The 21,155-nt window shown below is 43.6% G+C and overlaps 1 protein-coding gene across 1 annotated transcript; it reads left to right on the top strand.

The window, feature by feature from the left end:
• Positions 1-476: 476 nt before the first annotated feature.
• Positions 477-20,161, top strand: ABRA (actin binding Rho activating protein). The gene is made up of 2 exons (XM_086966112.1): positions 477-1,244; positions 19,668-20,161. Exons 1-2 carry the CDS (start codon positions 532-534, stop codon positions 20,140-20,142), a joined length of 1,188 nt encoding a protein of 395 aa, XP_086822238.1. The 5' UTR covers positions 477-531; the 3' UTR covers positions 20,143-20,161.
• Positions 20,162-21,155: the final 994 nt, after the last annotated feature.

The raw sequence follows: 21,155 nt of genomic DNA, 5'->3' as shown, positions 1-21,155 counted from the left end.
CTGTGGAAAAATGAATATATAATGAAAATGAATATGTTACTTTAAATGAAAACATTCGCTCTCTTCCACAAAAGATAAAACTCAAAAAACAACGTAGGTGATTTCATTAAAAACTAACAACCACTACCCAAAAAGGCAATCATATTTTGGAAAAGAATGAGACTATTTGTTAGAATACTGGGTGCTGGAGGGGAAACATTTCTTTCAGGTGAGTGACCTCAGGAACTTGACAAACCTCTTGGGAATTTCGGGAGATCAGGTCGCCACTACAGTAGATTTCCCCTGTTTACCATCTGTATTTGTCATCTACAGCTGTGATGAAATACAACCCCTGTGGTTTTAAAAAAAGAACAGCGTCACCCGAGGCGTGACATTGGTGCACATGCTTGACATAGTTTCCAAATCTATCAAGTATGCAGCCTCTATTTAAATACAGTTCTCCAGCACTGTGCTTCCATTGCTCCGCGACTCGCTGTCTTGGCCACCACATCTCTTCGCTGACTGTGCGGCCCCTACAGCCAAGGGATAACCATGTCTCCGGAAGAGAGTTCGAGGACTAAGCCTGCTCAACGCGCCATTAAAAAGATCCGAACAGCTTCCTTGGTTTCCAGCTTAGCTAAAGGATGGCAGCAGTGGGCAAAGGAGAACACAGTCAGACATGCCCAAGAACCTTCTGGATGGGTGCCCAATGAGGAAAAAGATTCTGAAAGTTTCCCCAAGGCAAAGCACATTAGGACAGAAGAGGTGCCACAGCCAATTCCTGCCAGGAGACCTGTGGCAAAACAAGATGACTCTCAGCACCAAATGGATCCTGATGAAGACTTGTCTGGGTTTCAAATTAAGAGTAAAGAGGTGACCAAAACAATAGTTAGCAAAGTTCAGGAGAGAGGAGGGGACATCAGCTCGCTCACCGACAGGTATGAAAAGGATCAGAGCAATGCAGAGAGGAACCTCCAGGAGATTGATAAAATCATTGAGGGCAAATTGTCCCCTTGTCGAAGGAGAAAGTGCTCCAACTTGGTGAAGCAGCTGACTAAAGGCTGGAAAGAGATAGAGCAGGAAAGTATTAAGCCTTCGGGGACAGCACTCCAGCAGTGCCGAAGCGACAGCCTCGAGACGGAGGACAGTGGCTATGGAGAAGGAGATGGTGAGGACAAGAGTCAAGGAGAGACAGCCGAAGAGCGGGAGCTGGCGGAGAAGGCAGAGGAGACCACCATCCGCATTAAAACTCCCAGGGCATCGCTGTGAGTATCTGTGGCAGATTTTGTTCATAGGGTCGTCCCGTTCAAGGACTCCCTTTAATAATCTCTTTCTGCTGGAGTTGTCCTGTAAAATGTCCTGATCTCCGGTTTACCCAATCTACTTAAACATGCATGTGCTCTGAGCATTTTGTAAAGCGCCTGGAGGCACCAGACAATGTTTTGACTTTTACAGTTTCTAGACAAAAATCTGCTTATTTACTGATAGATTTACTGTCTCGTTTATTTTGTTTAAGTGTGAAGAAACATTCTCAGAATTTTAAAGAGAATAATTCGTTTCAAGAACCCATTCTCTGAGTCAGTTATTCTTCACCTTTATTTAAGAAAATATGGAAGAAATCTAAATAGTTGCATAAGCAGGGAAATATTTGAAACAGGTATGTGGAAATGAACAGTACAGGTATTCCTTAAATATGTGAGAAATATGTCATTTTATTTCATCTTTACTGAACTACACAAAAAAGCTTCCGGACAAAAGAGGCATTTTGCTTGTGGTTTGATTGAGCTCTAATGTTGCCCAACCGCCTCAAAATGCCGCATTGGTTTATGCCAACATCATGTGATAATGTTGGTGTTCAAATCAACAAAGCTCATCGTCTGTCCGGGGCACCAGAAGTTTTTGTATTTTTGTGCTTCCTGTGACACTCAGAAAAGTGGCGCAGAAATACCCCAAATATTCGATGACAAGATAATTTACATTTTTAAATCAGTCCTCTTATAGTTGGAGACGGTTTTGGTTTGTGAGTTTTGCAGCCCAGCACGAGGAGATTGAAAACACTGGCCTGTCTGTGCATAGGAGAAGTTCCGCATGCGCAGTGCGCAGTGCGCACCAGAGACAACGGGGCACTGACAGATGGGGAGTTTGAAGAGACGGAACTGAGGCGCTGTGAGACTTACGCTTTCCAGCACTTTGAACAGCTCTTGTTAGCCTAAATGGCAGCGGTGTATGCAGGGCCACAAGTGCGAGCTTGTCTCTGAGAACCTTTTCCTAAAAATAAACAAGAGAGCCAATTACCAACAGCTGGCAGTGTCTGACTGTAGCACAAAGTAACTGACGTCGATAAAGAGCCCTCAGTAGCATTACTGAACCTAACGCGAAATATAACCCGACGGGGACGGCGAGTAGGATGAAGTCCGTGATGTTCACGGGGAACGCTGCACGCGGATTTTCCCAATTTGGTAAAATAAAAAGAGCCTAAAACAAAATATGCATAATTTGTTATGCTAATATATTCTGAACAAAAAATTAAGCTTATAACTAAATCATTTAAAACAGTAATTCTATTCTACATCTAGGCCTTATGTTAACTTGCAAACGGTGAATAGTTGTTTTGAACATTCTTTTGCCTTTAGCACGTTTTCAAACAAAGTCTAGCATACGCTTACTCTGGCACTCTTTAGTGTTTAGTCCCTGCAAAAGCTCAGCACTTAAAGGAACTTCGGAGCAAATTGTCATGCATAATGCACTTGCTACGAAGGTGAATGGGGGGACTGTGGAAAGGACAGCATTTTCACATTACAGTCTATAAATTGTGCTCTTCAAAAGAAAAATAGCATAAGAGGTTGATCATCCACTCAGTGAATAACCACAATCCTTGTCAGGGTAAACCACAAAAGTCACTAAATGAACCTGTGATTAACTCTCTGGTAGCTTGGCACAGAAGCAGTCAGGCTTAACTTAGAGGCAATGTGTAAAATCATTATACTAAATATATACCGTAGTGAAGGGAAAACACATCACGTGAAAAATGCCAGACCACTTTAGGCAAATAGAGTAAATTAAAAAATAAATGATACCAGAACCACAAAAAAGATATTAATTGTCAAAGTTTTAAGTGAAAGTACTGCCTAAAAGCATAAAGCACCTCTCTCAGTATTCTGGTCATGCTAGAACGGGGGAGTGGGGTAGTCACAAGTTCAGGCCGACTATGATGGAGAATGGACCGGATACAGAAACCATGCTAGTCCTGCTGAACAGTTACCTTCTTAAGTCAATTATATCTAACAACAAGGGCACCCAATCGAGTCAGCACGGGACCTCTGGGAACATATTTGAGAAAACAACAGTGGTCCCAAGCACAAGAAAAATAGTTGCGTTAAATAAATATAGACACAATGGAGACTATATTAAATAGTGACTCGTTCAGCCGGACAGAGGTCAAATTTTTACTTTTAGCAATCAATATTCTGAGAGGATACCTTCAAAATTTCCATAGAGCGGGGCACAAGCCTGTACCCAAACATATACAATTTGCCATAAAAAGGAAAAAAGTCAGAGAATAGAACAGAAATTTATAGGCAGAAGCTGTTATTTCCTGTAAATATTTAAATGACAGAAATTCCATTTAACACCATTACTTGCAAAACATGGCCATTAGTACATTTTACAGTATATGGTGTTTTTAGAGTCGACGGCGTTTCGATCCCATTTATTGAATCATAGGGATCATCATCAGGACAAGATATTGCCTAATTTTTATGCCATGATAGCCTAAAGAAGAGAAAGAAATAAAGAAATCATACAGAGTACAGTAAAGAGAAAAAGGCATATTTGTGAAAAAAGTATACGATGCTGTGATTATGCCTTCACAAGACAGTGAAATGGCTGTTGCTTCTTTAAAAAAACCTTGGTTGTGATGAGGGTTTCACAATCGTGAGTGCAGAGAAGTGATCGGTTGGAGATGGCAGATGGCGGAAGGATCGTGAGACTAATGATGTCGGGACCAGGTCCAGTGAAGGCGATACTAGTAGTGAAACATAGCCGTGAGACATAGGTACAGCGCTATATACAGCGATAACCTTAGGGAACAGTGCAAAGGTAGGTGTAAAGAACGTAGTTAACATGGCGCATTGTGCGACTACGAAATGCTAGAACGGGTGAGACTAATGCGCGATGAACCGAGCGGTACGAGCATGCCACAGACAATATGGTTAATGGTGAAATCGTTAACCTTAGGGAACAGTGCAAAAGTCGGTGTGCAGAACGTAGTTTCCACGACGCATTGTGTGACTAAGAATTGCTAGAACGTGTGTGACTAATGGGGGATGGACCTAGCGATACGAACATGCCACAGACGTTATGATTAATTGTGAAGCGTAACCGTGATCGCTCGGTGCATGGAACGAGCATGCTACGGAAAAAGAGAGCTTACCGGGGGCTGGCCACAAGTGGTGTAAACCAAGAAGTAGTGGTTTGTTTTAAAAGACCTGGGGATATCAAAAGCGGTACGTGAGGAAACATTGAACCCGCTAAGTTACGGCGAGTTACAATATGTTAAGCATTAGTATCTTACCCAAGTCCAGCGAGAAGAGGTCCATTCACGTTGGAGGGGGCCACAATGAGGAAGAGCAGTGAGAGCGTTGTGGATGATCGTTGCTGTCGTGCGAAGAGCTGGTTGTCACTGGAGCTTGGCTTTGGTTTATCGTCATTGACCCTCACTGTCAGCGCAAAGTTTCAGGTCTAGCTTTGCTGGTTGATGCGGGCAGCTGCTGATGGTACGAACTGCAGGTCTCACCAGAGCTTCGCATTTGCGGTCATCGAGGCAGCAGAGTTTCGGTGCAGACAGGCCTGTTCATGGTTGCGAAGAGCCAAACTTCAGGATGGATTTCCACCTTTTTTCTTCTTGGAAGAGTTTTCACTGGTGCTAGCCAGGTTTCTAGGACCTGGAGACACACCTTGGGAATAAGGGCTCCCTCCAGCAGATGCCAGCGCAGGGCATAGGCAGAACCAATCAGGATCAGTTATAGCTGGTCAGCTAGACAGTTGCAGGGAGGCCTCTGGAAGAGAATGTTGTGTTCCTGTAGCTCACACAGGAGGTCAGATAATTGGGCACTGGAGTGACTGTGCGTAGCCTGAGATCAAGGCAAGCAGGTCCAATCGTCCTTCTTCAGAAAGCAAGGCAGTTCTACAAGCACCAGGGAAGTCCTTCTATCAGCAGGGCAGTCCTTCTGCTGAATTTACCACAGGTCCAGGAGTGTTCTGAAGGTGGTTCTGAATCCCCTACTTTTATCCCTGGTGCCAGATTTTGTGTGGGGGAAGAGTGGTTCCGGTCAGTTCTTACCCTCTCTCTGGTCAGGGTCAAGATTGTCTGGGGCAACAAAAGGAAGGGCAGGCCTAGTATCATGTTAATTTCTGTGTTCTAGAGGCAAAGCCATTTGAAGTGTAAGTGAGACTGGGAACAGCCCCTGCCCAGCCGTCCTGTCAGGATGGCCCATACTGTCCACACCTAAGCCCTATTTGTCTCACTGTCTGGAAGCAATACACGAGTGCCACCGGCAGAGCTATTCACAATTTTGTGGCCCAGGACAATGGCTCAGTTAGTCAGGACAAGAAAATGCCAACTTTCTAAATTATGGATTTAACCCAGATCTCCTGACTGGGGGTGAATGTTTTGATTTGTTCTGCATGCCTCCATCAATTGTGTATATTTTACTTTCTAAAAGTGGCATTTTCAGAATTGTAACTGGAAATATGACATCACCGTTAAAGAAGATTTAAAATGACAATTTGAGTGTGAACAGTATTTTTCTATCAGCTCTCAATCTAAAGTTAAATATAATATGGTAACCAAGTGTAAGTCAGTGGGAGAGCTAGACCTTACAACAGAGAAAATCAACTTTATGAGCTTTTCACTGCCAGGACATGTAAAACGTAAGCACACATGTTTTAAATACCATGCACCCTTGAGGTACCGGGTTTTTATGGACCCGACGGTGCCAGGGAGAACACCCAAAGACCTCGAGTCCTTCCTGTTTCGGACCACAGAAACACAGAGTCTTCTAGGTGATGTCAAGGATCGTATTTATTGGCTGCAACCAGTAACAGGTATCCTAGAAGTACAACAGCATGAAGTGCATGTATGTTCTCAGGAGACTGCTCGTTTTTACAGAACCAGTCTTCTCTCTTTATACTAAATTATGTGCTTCAGGCAAACATTCCTTGTTTTACGGTAAACCATACAAATATTTCTATTACAAAGAAAAAGCAGAGTCATGATGACAAGCCCACATTTCAGTTCGTCCAGTTCGTGATAGATTACCCGGCAATGTTCCAGAACTTTCATCAGATATCGACAGACCCCCAATAAAATCGGGCACCTCCTCCTTGTAAAACAGGCCATAAAGAAGAAACAGGGACAGGTGTGTGTAAGATAAAACATGGCTTGTATGCGATGAACGGTTTATGACATGTTGTGCCTTGATACTAATCTCATTCGGCCACTGGGATGGGAACTGCCTGAACAGGTTTGGCTTGAGGCAGTGGAGTCAGCTCGCCCAGGTCACAGAGGAGTCAGCGGAGGTGTATGTGTCCTTTCAGATCGAATTCGACTTTAGTTATTTGACTATGTAAGGGCAATCACAAAATGGATGCTGCTCACATAATGGAACCCAAGGGTCCAAGACAAAAATTACGGTTTCAGGGTGATTTTGTCACTCGATTAAGACGCAAACGCTCAGGTATAGTATCCCAATCATAACCGGTCTGCCAATACCAAAATCGTCATGATACGATGATATTTCTGACACGAGTGCAGAGCTTCGGTACCACACAATAAGCAGGGTCCAGAATTTTCAGTACCACATACCCTCCTTTTGCCCTTATATAGGCAATAACCTATACTCATGCTAATCTGAGTCCAGGTCTGTATTCATAAAGTCATTGAGATGTTGCTGTAACATCATCCTATTACTTAGTTCATCTCTTGATACAGGTTTCCTTACACATGATGTAGCGCAGAGGCCACATATTGCAGGAGCACACTGCACACACAGACAGAACAGAAAAAGGATGGCTAGGATCATCCCAATGACCATCAGAATCTTCCATCCCCAGGCAGATATCAGTTCCCAGAAGCACCCCATCAAGGACCAGTCCCCTTTATCCACATGAATGGATTCGGAGATTTTATGCAGTTTGGAGATGGCCTGGTATACTGTCGGAGCGTTATCTGGGATGAAGATGCAGTAACTGGATTGGATCACTTTACATACCCCACCTCGGTCTGCAAGTATGACGTCTAGGGCAACCCTGTTCTGAAGAGTCATAAGGTGGTCCGACTGGAGCTCCGCAGTCAAGTTACTGAGGGCACCAGCCGTTTCAATCACGGTGGATTCAACTACCCTCGTCAATTGGCGAATGTTCCTGCTGTTCACCATAGGCCCCTAAAATGGCAGAAAACCTTTTGCGAAATCCCCAAACTCCTGTTCCGCAGTGTCGTCTTCACTCACAACACCCCTAACTGTCCTTGTCCTATGGTAATCTGCCGCGGCCGTGTAGGTGGGTGGCAACAGGAACGAGACAAAACATGTGCCCGAAAAGTCAGTGGGCAGCCATGTGTAGGCTCTATCATGGCAGATGAAATAGGCGTCCCTAGCTGCCTGGAGCGAAGGGGAAGTCTGAGATGCGAAAACATATGTCTCAGTGCAGACACTTCTCCCTAACTGAGCTCTGGGATTTTTACCATTACCTTGCAGACACAGGTGACCCTGATGGGGTACTATCCAAATTGGGGAGGATCTCTTTGCTCGCTGGTTCTTACTCAGAGTGACTCTATACCCTGTTAAGTTCCATCTATCATAAGCCTGCAACTCATCTCTCGGAACCATTGTATACGAATCAATGTTCCTGCTCATGTTCTTTATTCCCGCTACCAATGCTTTGTTGCTCAAGTCACTTCTCGTGGAACGTGCGGGATATGGTTCGATGGCGTATATGAACATTGTTTGAAATGCCCACAAAGAACCATTGTAGCTGAATGGTAAGACCAAGTACGGGATACCCTTATCTGTCGTGTGTGGCATGAGACCACACACCCAACAATTAGTTGTGTTAACTACTAGCTGGTGTTTGTGAAGGAGCTGAACAAAGGAATTATTGATAAATTCGGATCTCCTAGCGGACTCGTGTTCAGGCAGAGGGTGGAAAAAGTGCGAGGAAACAGTAGGGGGAGGTATGGGCTGAGTAGCGGGTGCAAATGAAACTTGAAAAGTGTATAAAACATATCCTATTAAAAATATCATGACACCAAGCAACATAAAAATACAACATATTAACAATCTCTTCTTTGACATTAAGATACACATTTTATCTTTAAAGTTCATTCGTTTGGCAGGTCTCTCCATCTCAGAAAACTCCATCCTCTCTAACTTGCTGCCCGCGGTGGTAGGTTGTTTCTGCTGAAGAGTGCTTCTGTTTAGTCCAGGTTAACTCCCTTAGACCAACCAGAACTGTTGACCTAACCATCTCCAGCTGCACTCCAAAGACTGTGGCAACAGCGACCCTAGCAGCAGAACCGGATGGCGGTTCGAAAAACAAAAATGAGCAAGTATCCTGGATGAGAGAGCTGCACAATAAAAAGTAAAAAAGGGATTTATTTGTCCATTGTCATAGGTCTCGGCCTCAAATTATAACGATTTCTACCGGGAGCTGTCTGGTCTTGAAATAAGAGTTCAGGCTCTGTAGTGTTCAACCGAATTGACGGAGGCACAGCTTTTTGTAAAATGTTATCGCTCTCCTTTTCAGAAGTTGTTCCTTTTATACGTGCATCGCTAAAAGTTAGGAAACGAGGCACAGTCTCAGCTTCAGAGTCAGCAATTCCCTCCTGGACCCACCGGTCGTCTGGAAGAGGCAGTGGGACCCTCTTACAATGATGGCCGTGTATCCAATGTTTCTTTCCTTCTACTCGAATGGCTGATCTTGTCGAGAGAAGAACCAGATGAGGGCCGATCCACCGGGGCTGGTCATTCTTTGTTCACTGGAAATTCTTTACCAATACATAGGATCCAGGATCGATGGGATGCCCTGGAGCTTATGAGGCATGAGGTAGAGTGTCGTGGACCTGTTGGTGTAAAACACGCAATTTAGCCGTCAATTCATACAGATAGTCAAGCAGTACAGGGTGTTCTATTTCACTAAACCTAGTGGGCCTTGGCACTCCCCATATGTTGGCCAGGAGGCCGAACACAATTTCATAGGGACTAAGTCCCAATCTAGAGTGTACAGTCATTCTGATTGATAGGAGTGCCAAGGGCAGAGCGTCAGGCCATTTGAGGCCTGTGCTTGCTTGGATCTTGGCCAGTTTCAGTTTTAACGTGCCATTATAGTACTCTACTAGTCCAGCTGATTGGAGGTGATTTGCAGCGTGGAATTTTTGGTGAATGCCTAGCCCTTCACATACTCTCTTCATCACTCGACCCACAAATTCACTTCCGTTATCACTTCAGACCATTCTAGGCATTCCGAATCTTGGGAAAAATTCATTGACAAGGGCTTTAGCTGTGGACAAGGCAGTGTTGTCCTTTAAGGGGTATGCCTCTACCCATCTTCAGAAGGCACAAACAACAACGAGTACGTATTTCAAATTGTTGCACCTTTCCATGTGGATGAAATCTAGCTGCAAAACCTCAAACGGATACGTTGGAGGCGAAAAATGACCAGCTGGAGTTGGGGTTCCCCTACCAGGGTTGTACTTCAGGCATACCATACAATTCTTGGCCACACATTTAGGGATTCCAGCATTTTGCCATACTGGAGCCAACAACTTACAAATCCCTTTCACGCTGATGTGAGCCATTCCATGAGCCATTGTCACCACGGCAAGTACATACGCATCGGGTAACACCCATCTCTGATGCTCTGACAATTCAATCCAACAACCATTCGCATCCAGTTTACCCTTACTTTCTCTCCATTCATTCAGCTCTTTCTCCGTGGCTTCCGCTTGGATGAACCTCACACCCTCAATTGTATCTTCACACATACCAACATCACCAATCCATCTCGCAGGGCCTGCAACATACATTCGACTTGTTACATTCTTCGCCGTTTCTTTCGCAACTTCATCCGCAAACGCATTTCCACGACCAACATCATCTGTAACCTTTTTGTGTGCACTGCATTTCACAATTGCAACCTGTAACGACAAGGTCAGTGACTAGAGAAGCTCATTCACCAACTGACCATGTTGAATCTTAGCACCATGCGAAGTCAGGAACCCACGTTCTTTCCACAATCGTCCAAAACTGTGAGCCACGCCACTGCGTATTGGCTGTCCGTATACACATTCACTCGTTTTCCTTTCGCCAACACACATGCTCTTGTAAATGCAATCAACTCTGCTGCTTGCGCTGAATTGTGGGGGATACGTGCCGCTTCAACAATAGTATGCAAAGTCGTCACAGCATATGCTGCAGTCGTATCACCATTCGGCAACTTGAAACACGAACGATCGACCCACAAAGTACCATCACACTCTGGAAGAGGAGTGTCCCTAAGATCTATTCTCCCTTTTGTCTCTTCTTCTGTCCTAAAACAGCAGTCATGTTCTTCGACCTCATCTGTCTCTACTGAAATGGGCAATAACGTGGCTGGGTTTAGCGTATCGCATCTTTTATGTGTACGTGACTCGCTAACAGTGTCAGCTCATAACTCGACAATCGAGCACTAGTTAAGTGTTGTGTCCTTGTTCTGTTTAGCAAAATGTCTACTGCATGTGGGACCATGACAATTAACATATGATTCATTACTAACCCAGCAGACTGTCGGATAGAGACAGCTGCTGCCGCAGTGGCTCTTAAACAACTTGGCAACGCCTTAGCTACCGGATCTAAAGTAGCTGAAAAGTACACGCATGGACGCTGTTTGCCCCCAAAAGACTGAGTCAGAACTGATAATGCGCAACCTTCTTTCTCATGGACATACAACGTAAAAGGCTTACTGTAGTCGGGGGTACCCAACACAGGAGCCGAACACAATGCATCACGTAATTCGGAAAAACTTTTCTGACACTCTTCAGACCACGCAATGGGTTTCGGTGTATCTTTACAGGTTAATGCCACCAAAGGTTTGGCCAATAAGGAAAAATTTGGTATTCATTGTCTGCAATATGATGTAATGCCCAAGAAGGCACGCACTTCTCTCTGCGTCCTTGGGACACTCAATTTTGCAATTGCCTGAATTCTTTCTGGGGTCAGTCTCCTTCCCTCCTTCGATAAGAGGTGACCTAAGTAAGTCACCTCTTGTCGACAATATTGTAACTTTGAAAGAGAGACTTTGTGACGCAAATCACACAGATGTTGTAACAACGACAATGTGGCTTCTTTACAAATGTCCTGAGTATCAGCCGCTATCAGTAAATCATCGACGTACTGAATAAGGGTAGCGCCATCGGGTAAAACAATCGTGTCAAGCTGTGATTTTAGAGCCTGACTAAATATTGATGGACTTTCACAGTAGCCCTGAGGAGCGCGTTTGAAGCGGAAACTTCGGCCTCTTAAATTGATGCCAAAAATATCCCTGCTCTCCTCGGCAATCGGGATGCTGAAGAAAGCATTCTTCAAGTCAATTACTGAGAACCAAGTGGCTGAAGCTGGAATCATAGTCAATAAGGCAGTGATATCAGGAACAACTGGAAATTGTGGCACAACAATCTTCTTCACTTCTCTAAGATCAATCACAAACCTATAAACAGGGGGTTGGGAAGGATCAGTACGCTTTAAGACTGGCAGAACAGGACTGTTACAAATGTTGCCTGTTGTCTCTTCAATGACATCTTTCTCAATCAGATCATAAATGATTGCTAACAACGCCTTTTCGCCTTCGCTTGAGATTTTATATTGGGGAATACGTGGCATTCTAACATTGGCTTTCAATGTTATAACATATGGCGCTATTTCCAACAGACCCACATCATTAGAGCCAGCAGCCCAAAGTATATCTGGAAGAGAAGACAATTCTGTTGGAAGCTTTTCCTTTGACAGGTACATTGGGGAAACCACTCTCTTACCCAGTGTAAGTTGTACTCCCGAAGGAGAACAGTACAAAGTCACATATAATCTCTTTAACAGATCCAATCCCAACAAGTTTTCACCACAACAGGTTGTAAGAATGAGGGGTGCTTCTAATTCACATGGCCCAACAGAAAGGGACATAGGACTAGAGATCGGGTTCTTAACCTGGGCGCCAGAAAACCCTACTGAAACATTCATTTCGCCAGACAAAGGTGCCCCAGGGAGTCTTGAGTGCATAATAGAACTCTTTGTAGCACCAGTATCCAACAGAAAAGGCTCTGACACACCTGATGTAATTACCTCAACATAAGGCCCACTCTGATCTACTGGAACTGAAACAACTCCCTCTCTTCGTCCCTGGCTGTCCTAGCAATCATTACCTCCCATATTCTCATCTTCTGCATAGTAGTCATCAGCATAGTACTGAGCCGTCCTAGAAAACGCGTTATTCTGCTGGTCAAAACTATTCATAGAAGTCTGAGGCGGGAAAGAAGGAGCATTCTGGGGAAAATTTCCACGGCCCCTACCTCTAGGAGCCTGTTGAATACCTCGACCTCTTGCACCAGAAGCACCATTCATATGCCGTAACAAAACCGGACAACTATTCTTGAAATGACCCTCTTCCTTGCAATACGCACACTGATTCGGTCCATACTGTAAACGTGGTTGAGAAGACTCGTTTCTTTGCGAGTTCCTCGAATACTGCTGAGGTTGCTGATAGTCACGCTGACTATTATTACGAGGTGGATAAGCTTGCTGCAGGAGGACTTTAGTTTTCAATTCCTTAGTCCTTTTGTCCGCTTTCTCTAACTCATCTTTACGCCTGTTCTCATAGTACTGGGCAGTGGCTAAAATCTGTGCTGACGTGGAAACAGCCCAAGCACTCTCAGAATCCTTCAACTTATTACATAGTTCAGGAAGCAAATTATGTACAAATTTGTCAACAAACAATCTTTGGCCACCCTCAGTAGCCATATCCTGACGCCTATGATCGATGAAAGTCTCCTCGAACCTCATGAAGAAGTCAGTCTCATCTTTCTTCTGTTTGCACGCGGACAACTTGTCCCAATTCACACGCAATTCGGGCATTAAAGTCTTCATGTACGTAATAATCCTACCAGGGAGTTCTGCTACCAAGGGCTCGGGCTTAGCACCACCAACTTGTCTAGCATCAGCAGCAGCAATATTAACCCACGTGTCGCCTTATTCTTGATCATGATCTGTATGACGAATCTTTCCCCACAAAGGCTGGGGAACAACATTTCCAAACAACATGTCTATGTCGGCTAAATTCATGATGCAGGAGCTTGCAGTCTGTGATAACTCCTTCTAATACCCTGCAGGATTTTTACGGGGTCAGGCAATGTCTGTTTGAGAGCCAAAACCTCAGATATCTTCCAAGGAACATGGAGCCACACACGCTGAAAATGCGGCGGAATGGCTGGATTAGCATTCGCGTCACCTTCCCTCCAAACTGGGGGAACCTCTCTCATGGGATACTGTCGCGCCTTTTTCCTACCTGGCGTGTCATGCTCAGGTAGTGATCGAGAATTGCTCCCCTTACTCCTATAAGACAATAATGTCGCAACCGCTTGTTCAACATCGGCGCCCACAATCATGCCCTCCGAGAACTTGAACCGCACACGGTATAATTCAGGCATGTCGTGTTCCGGATCATTTCCCTCCAAATCTTCACAGAGAAATACACACATTTGTTCAAAAACGTATCTCTGTTTAGATGCTTCCCATTGACGGAAGACTTCCATGACGGACTGTACGTCATATCTTACAGTATTGGTAACCCATTTACGCGCTAAATCATTCAGTACTTCTCTCTCTTGATAGTCAGGCAGTTGACTCCGCAACTGTCTTCGTTCTGTGTTAGGCGACCCAAAGAAAAGTGAGAAAAGACCAGTGACAGTGTTTGCCACTCTCTGTCGAACAGAAGGAGAAACTGATGGAAAGGCAGATACGCCAGAAAAGACAGGCTGATGTAAAGCAGAGGTGGAGGCAGTAGCAGAGGGAGTATTAAGATAAGCAGTTGGAGCAGTAGGTGAAGTCGTAGGAAAAACAGATGGAGTAGGTAGCGAAGGCGGCGGCCCTTGAGAGGGCTGCGCCGGAGGAGTAGGAACCAACTGAAGAGGAGCTGGGGATTGTGGTAGAACCTGTGATCCAACAATAGGAGGTTGCACAACCAAAGGTTGCTGTGGTGTTGTAGCACTTTGCGCATAGGGAGGTGGTGAACTCAGTAAATGAGACATTAAAGGATCTTTATCAAGTTCTTCTTTTGATCCTTGTCCTTTACGCGGCAATACTGGGTAGCATGTATCTACCGCTACCTTCCTACTTCTAAGCGTTTGTTCATTCTCTTGCTCTTCCTCGTTATCCCTGAATGCAACGGCAGCTTGTACCATTGACATACCTCGTTTATTTTTCTTTGCTAATTTCATTTCTTTCTGTTTTTCTTCTTTGCGCCATAGGCGAAAGGAGTCAAACATCGCCGGCCGGGCTTTCTTCTTAAAAAGTTTAACCTCTAAATTATCCAAGATTTCTGTGTCAAAGCTACCATATTGTGGCCATCTTAGAACACCATCCTTTCTGGTGTATTGGATCCATACTTCATTATATGTGATAGGGCCTACGCCATGCTTCACATAAAGCTCATATGTTGGAGTTCCAATCGGAGGAACCGGACACGAGTCCTCCAACCTGGAATCCCTATTACAACCAAGACAAAACAAATTCCCAAGTCTGCTAAGACCAGGCATCTTCACTCTCTAGTCTAGGGTCAAACTTCAAAGGATTGTTGAATACGAAAGTCTCGTGAATACACGAGTCCCTCTGCTTTGGCACTTGCAAGTTCCAAATCAAAGCGATCCCAAAGGGATACCAAACTAAGAAACAAACTAAGGACTGGGAGACGCTCCACTTATACTTAACTGAGGTATCAATGACGTCACCAGAAGACTCGTCTATCGTTTCGCTCTACCAAGGATCAAGGGTCCAAAACAGGGCGATAGTCAGGGCAGCAGTCCTTCATAGCTGTCGGGACGCGGGGAACCTCGCAGCAAAGACCTTCGGAAACACGTCGACATGCAGGGGTCGCTGAAGTGGCTGGCCGTCCTCTGGAATTTTCACACGAAGCTCCTCACAAACCTCTGGCTTGGACCAGTACCGCTGATACCGCCCCACGGTGGGCGCCAACTGAGGTACCGGGTTTTTATGGACCCGGCGGTGCCAGGGAGAACACCCAAAGACCTCGAGTCCTTCCTGTTTCAGACCACAGAAACACAGAGCCTGCTAGGTGAGGTCAAGGATCGTATTTATTGGCTGCAACCAGTAACAGTTATCCTAGAAGTACAACAGCATGAAGCGCATGTATGTTCTCAGGAGACTGCTCGTTTTTACAGAACCAGTCTTCTCTCTTTATACTAAATTATGTGCTTCAGGCAAACATTCCTTGTTTTACGGTCAACCATACAAATATTTCTATTACAAAGAAAAAGCAGAGTCATGATGACAAGCCCACATTTCAGTTTGTCCAGTTTGTGATAGATTACCCGGCAAGGTCCAGAACTTTCATCAGATATCGACGGACCCCCAATAAAATCGGGCACCTCCTCCTTGTAAAACAGGCCATAAAGAAGAAACAGGGACAGGTGTGTGTAAGATAAAACATGGCTTGTATGCGATGAACAGTTTATGACATGTTGTGCCTAGATACTAATCTCATTCGGCCACTGGGATGGGAACTGCCTGAACAGGTTTGGCTTGAGGCAGTGGAGTCAGCTCGCCCAGGTCACAGAGGAGTCAGCGGAGGTGTATGTGTCCTTTCAGATCAAATTCGACCTTAGTTATTTGACTATGTAAGGGCAATCACAAAATGGATGCCGCTCACAAAATGGAACTCAAGGGTCCAAGACAAAAACTACGGTTTCAGGGTGATTTTGTCACTCGATTAAGACGCAAACGCTCAGGTATAGTATCTCAATCATAACCGGTCTGCCAATACCAAAATCGTCATGATACGATGATATTTCTGACACGAGTGCAGAGCTTCGGTACCACACAATAAGCAGGGTCCAGAATTTTCAGTACCACGCCCTGCCAGATGATCATTTAGTGCCTACCTTAGGGATGACGTCTACATTCTAAAAAGGAAGGTTTCGGCATGGGAAAAAGTTTATTTTGCCATGTTGGCAGCTTAAAACTTCACTATAGGATGCAGTGGCAGTCCTGAGACATGTTTAACCCTTTCGCTGCTGATGATGAGCTCAGCTCGTCATCACCCACGGGTGTCGTGTGCTGATGACGAGCTGAGCTCGTCATGAATAATGGTAATAATAAATCTGCAGCACAGGGCAAAAATCCCCGCAGCAGCCATGTGGTTAAAAATGCAACTTTTGTGTGTGGCACAATATGTGCTTCTGCCCACTGGTAGCATTTAATTTACAGTTCATTGGTACAGGTAGTACCGTTTACTAGGTACTTAAAAGTGAATTAAATGTGCCAAATTTGGTGTAGATCAATTTTACCATGCTTTAAGGAGAGAGCACAAACACTTTAGAAGTGGTTAGCATGTAAAAAGTGCTAAAAGCCAGCTAACATGGGTTCAGCACAGGAAGGCAAAAATCTGGGGTAGGCCCGCAGAACGTGCCAAGCCCAGCACCTTTCAATTTAAAAACAATACTATTATAAATGTCAATACAAGATTCCCTAAAATATATAAACTCAACATTATCACTTGCCTAACTCATTTTTGTTCTGCAGCACAGAAGAGTTATGAGACACATTTTGATTTGCAGTTTAGTATTTTTACAGTTAGTACCCATTAGCCTTTCCCTAGCTGTTTCCTGTGCTGAGCACCTTAGGCTTCACTACCCACTGAACAGAGCAAATGGCAGGTGGGTCTATAGGAACTTCCCCAACTCAACCAGTTAACTATAGGAGGGAGAAGAAACAGGAGGACTGCTAGCTGTTATGGAACACATAAAGCCATAGCGAGACAGCGTGGAAGGACTTGGACAGATGGAGAAAGGGGGATTTAGAGCATGAAAGTTATTGTGTGCATAGGATTAACAGGGATAGTATTAGTGGGGATCAACAAAGCATGCATGAAGCATGTGAGGTGGTAACACCGCCATCTCTTAAAAATGAATGCTGGAAATAATCAGAATTAGATGGCTGGTTGAATCCAGCCAGCCATTCTAGAAGTGATAAGGCAAGAAACCTTGGGTCAGTAAATAGGAGAACATCCTATTTTAAAGGGAAAATAAAGATTTATTGAGATTTAGGAGAAAGACAAAGTTGAGTGTCTGAGCTACGTTAAGCATGAACAAAGGATAAAGAGAGCTTTTTAAGCACCTTCAACTATGTATAGTTTTAAGTTATATTCGCTTGTGGTGAAAATGATTGACAAGGAGCTTCCTGATGAGGTGGCCATTGGCTCTTTTCTGAACAGTATGAGAAATAGAAGGAGCTTGATATATTCAGAACCATTGGATTACTATATAGTTGTACTGCTTTTGGAATTGTATTTTACAAGAACTTGAGAGGACCCATACATTTTGAATTCTCTGTATTACACCAGCAAAATCTAATAGTGAATGTGACAATTCTACTGAATGTTCAAGTTAGAAAAAAACGTTACCAATACTTGTGGTATTTCTAGTGAAATTGGGAGTCATGCATTTGATCTTAATCAGAGGGGGCTTCTGTATCAAAAACTTCCCTTACACTACTACTATTCCCAGCACCCTTCTCTAAACAGTGCTGCTCCTCAGCTGGTGGCAACAACAAGGTCCGGATCATCCCCATCAAAATTATTATAACAGCAAAATGTAAGATACATCTGGGATATATATATATATATATTTTTCTTTCAGGCTTGTGGGTGGCTACTCTACTTTTGTTCCTCACCCTGATCTACTAGGCCCTGCTTGGAAGCAGAGGGTACAGAGAGCTTGGCAGAAAGGAAGAATTTTGCAGCGCTGCTGCAAAACGGGCCCCCACTGCTACAAAACCTGCCCCCATCCTTCCAGCCTACCAGGGAAACACCCAATGCCGGCTATGGCTAGTCCGGGCCTGGAAGGAAGCAAAGGGTTAGTGAGCTAAGTTAACAGGGCAACTGATTACAAGGGCTCAGACAGGGCTGGTGACAGTACATAGTCAGCATTCTATGGAGAATTTCCTCCCTCCCTTACCTGAGACGTTGCAGTGAAATGGAGCTGAACCCCGGACAGCCTGTATGCCGAGCCTGAGTGGTTCAGGTGGAGCAATCATAAAAAAAAACTAGAGACAACATTCAAAATACTGACTTGCTGCATGGATGCACAGGTAGGATGTGGTGGTTACTCTGGGAATGCCCAAGAGCTCCAAGTGTGACTGGTATATGTGGGGAAAGGGTCTTAGTGGACTGTGAAGTAACTCTGAAGAGGAGATTGCCAGGAGGACCAAGGACAGGTCAAATTCAGGAGTTGCATCCTGCAAGGATAGGGGTAGAGGGAAGCCTATTATCTCAGAATACACACATCACCGGGCTGACTAATTACAACACGAAAGTCACTATTATATAGAGAACTAGAAATTACCTCTCTCGTGGAGAAGAGGGAAATAAAGTATTATGTTTTTTAACAACCCAGAGCCTTGTGCATTTGTAGAGTGAGCATGAGAAAAAAAAATCATAGAGATGCAAACCTGAGCATTCTGGGTGTTCATGTAATGTAACGAACGATGAATGTAACTTCCCAGGAATGAACAATTCTTGTGCAGTGAAAAATCATCTGTCTAAAAGCAAGGGAATCTTGTCCTCTACCAGGATGTAAAGAGAGTATATAGAGAGATTGACTGTGAAATGAATCCCTTTTAATTTTTTACTCCAGAAGGTATCCCTGATGATCTGAAAGTAACAGAAAATGCAGGTTCTGAGACAAATGTCAACCTAAATGGGTGTGCCATCATTTACAAGTCAACCAGCTAAACTGCTGTAAACGTTGTTGAAAAAAGTCACGCTAGAAAGCAATCCCCACTGAGTGGTGAGCTTGTACGCTAATAGCCCCCATACATTATTCTTTATAGTCCATACAATCCATGATTTGCTAACATCCTCTGGATCCCATACACAGTGCTTTCAAGTAAAGCGAGAGGACTAACTTGGGAGCCTAAAGATGTTTATGAGAGAAGTAGAAACTTAGGAACACATGTTCACTTCAGTAGTTTGAATGCTATCTACCTTGTCATTTGTGAAATATGGAAGTGATTCAAAGTGAAAAAAAGGAATCACCCAATTGTAGACCACAAAGATACTAACATGCTGAGTACTTACCTTCTTAGAGGTAATAATGAACATAAAAAATGGTTTGGACTTCATTTGTTTCTAGAGGGCCTTGAGCGTCACTGTAGTAAGGCTAATTTACATAAAAAGATGAACAATCATTAAATGGCTTCAGAAGTAGCATGCTTGAAGCAGTGGGAACATGCATGCAAACTGTAACATGATGAAGAGGAATCCAGCACCTATTCGTTTGTAGCCAAAACATGCCTGAATTTCAGTGAAAATGTATAGTTCACATTTTAAACTCTGGTAATCATGTTTCTTGTATGACTTTTTGGTGCAAACAGGAGTACAAGTGAGCGGAAACCTATCAGCCGAGTCCACCAGAAGCACAGCCAAGTGGGCAGCATAAAAGGCAAATGGCAGAAATGGGCAGACCATCACATCACAAACCAGAAGCTGAATCCTTTCAGCGATGAGTTTGACCCAGAACTGGCAATGAGTACACGTCTACGCAAGGGGGATGAGGGCTACGGCCGGCCGAAAGAGGGTTCAAAAACTGCGGAGAGGGCCAAGAGAGCGGAGGCCCACATCCACCGCGAGATTGATGATATGTGCTTCATCATTTCAACAATGGCTGACCCGGGAGTCAACGGCAAGATCCAGATCACATTTGGGGAACTTTTTGACAGATATGTGCGCATCTCAGACAAAGTTGTTGGTATTCTTATGAGAGCCAGGAAACATGGACTGCTGCATTTTGAAGGAGAAATGTTATGGCAAGGAAGAGATGATCATGTCATAATAACTTTATTAGACTAAATTGAATTATTTTCTCATAGACATTTGTGAACCTCTTACGTCTTCCAGCTACTGGAATACATTTTTTTTAAACTTAAACATTGGGAAAGTGAGCGTAGTTGATACCAGCTCAATGCCCGCCAAGCGCACTAACTTTACCTTATAAATATGTTATGTGGAAAAGTACATGTATTGTTTAGAAATCTGGAAATTTGTTAATATGTGAAATGCAGAACAAAAAAAGAAACTAAAGACACTTCTACAATAGCCCACAAATGTAGAGGGCTCTATGTCTAATTATCGACTACAGAAACATGGTGCTACCAATATCATAATCTCATATTGAGGACCAAAATATTAAAAAGGTAATTCCATAAAGGTAAATACAGATTTACTATTCTTAAATCCACAGCTACATACCTTGAATATATATATATATATATATATATATATATATATATATATATATATATATATATATATATATATATATATATATATATATATATATATATATACATTTCCAATATCCTGTGCATCCACAAAGTAGTCTTAAGCCCAGTTCCATAAAGTGTGATTTATTTCATAGACAAAATGGACCTGTGACCAAGGTGCGGATCCACAGAAACGTGTCGCGCGTTTGTTTGCCATTTTGTCAATGAAATAAACCACGCTTTATGGAACTGGGCTTAAGACTATTTTGTGGATGCACAGGATATTGGAAGTATTAATGAGGATCACTACCTCGCTTAAGGCCACTGCCGAAAGGGCGGCAGGGAGACCCGCGAACTGGTGTTTTTGAAGAAATATATATATATATATATATACATATATATATATATATATATATATATATATATATATATATATATATATATATATACATACACACACACACACACTCACACACATATAGATTTAAGGTTAAGTAAAGTAAACCTATACTGACTTATATAAACTTACCTTGGGTATATTTTGGTTGTTGATAATTTGTACAAGGTATCCTGGTAGTGCGATATTCTGTAGTCAATATT

This window comes from Lissotriton vulgaris, chromosome 4_1 (assembly GCF_964263255.1).
Source record: "Lissotriton vulgaris chromosome 4_1, aLisVul1.2, whole genome shotgun sequence".
In the NCBI taxonomy this organism is placed as follows: Eukaryota; Metazoa; Chordata; class Amphibia; order Caudata; family Salamandridae; genus Lissotriton; species Lissotriton vulgaris.
Note: the sequence above shows the minus strand (reverse complement) of the source record. Positions and strands in the feature narration are given on the sequence as shown.

Excerpts from the sequence above, each read along its gene's own strand:
- ABRA (XM_086966112.1), top strand. The coding sequence starts at position 532 with ATGTCTCCGGAAGAGAGTTCGAGGACTAAGCCTGCTCAACGCGCCATT. Across the intron at positions 1,245-19,667 it reads AAAACTCCCAGGGCATCGCT|GAGTACAAGTGAGCGGAAAC; the intron begins GTGAGTATCTGT and ends TGGTGCAAACAG.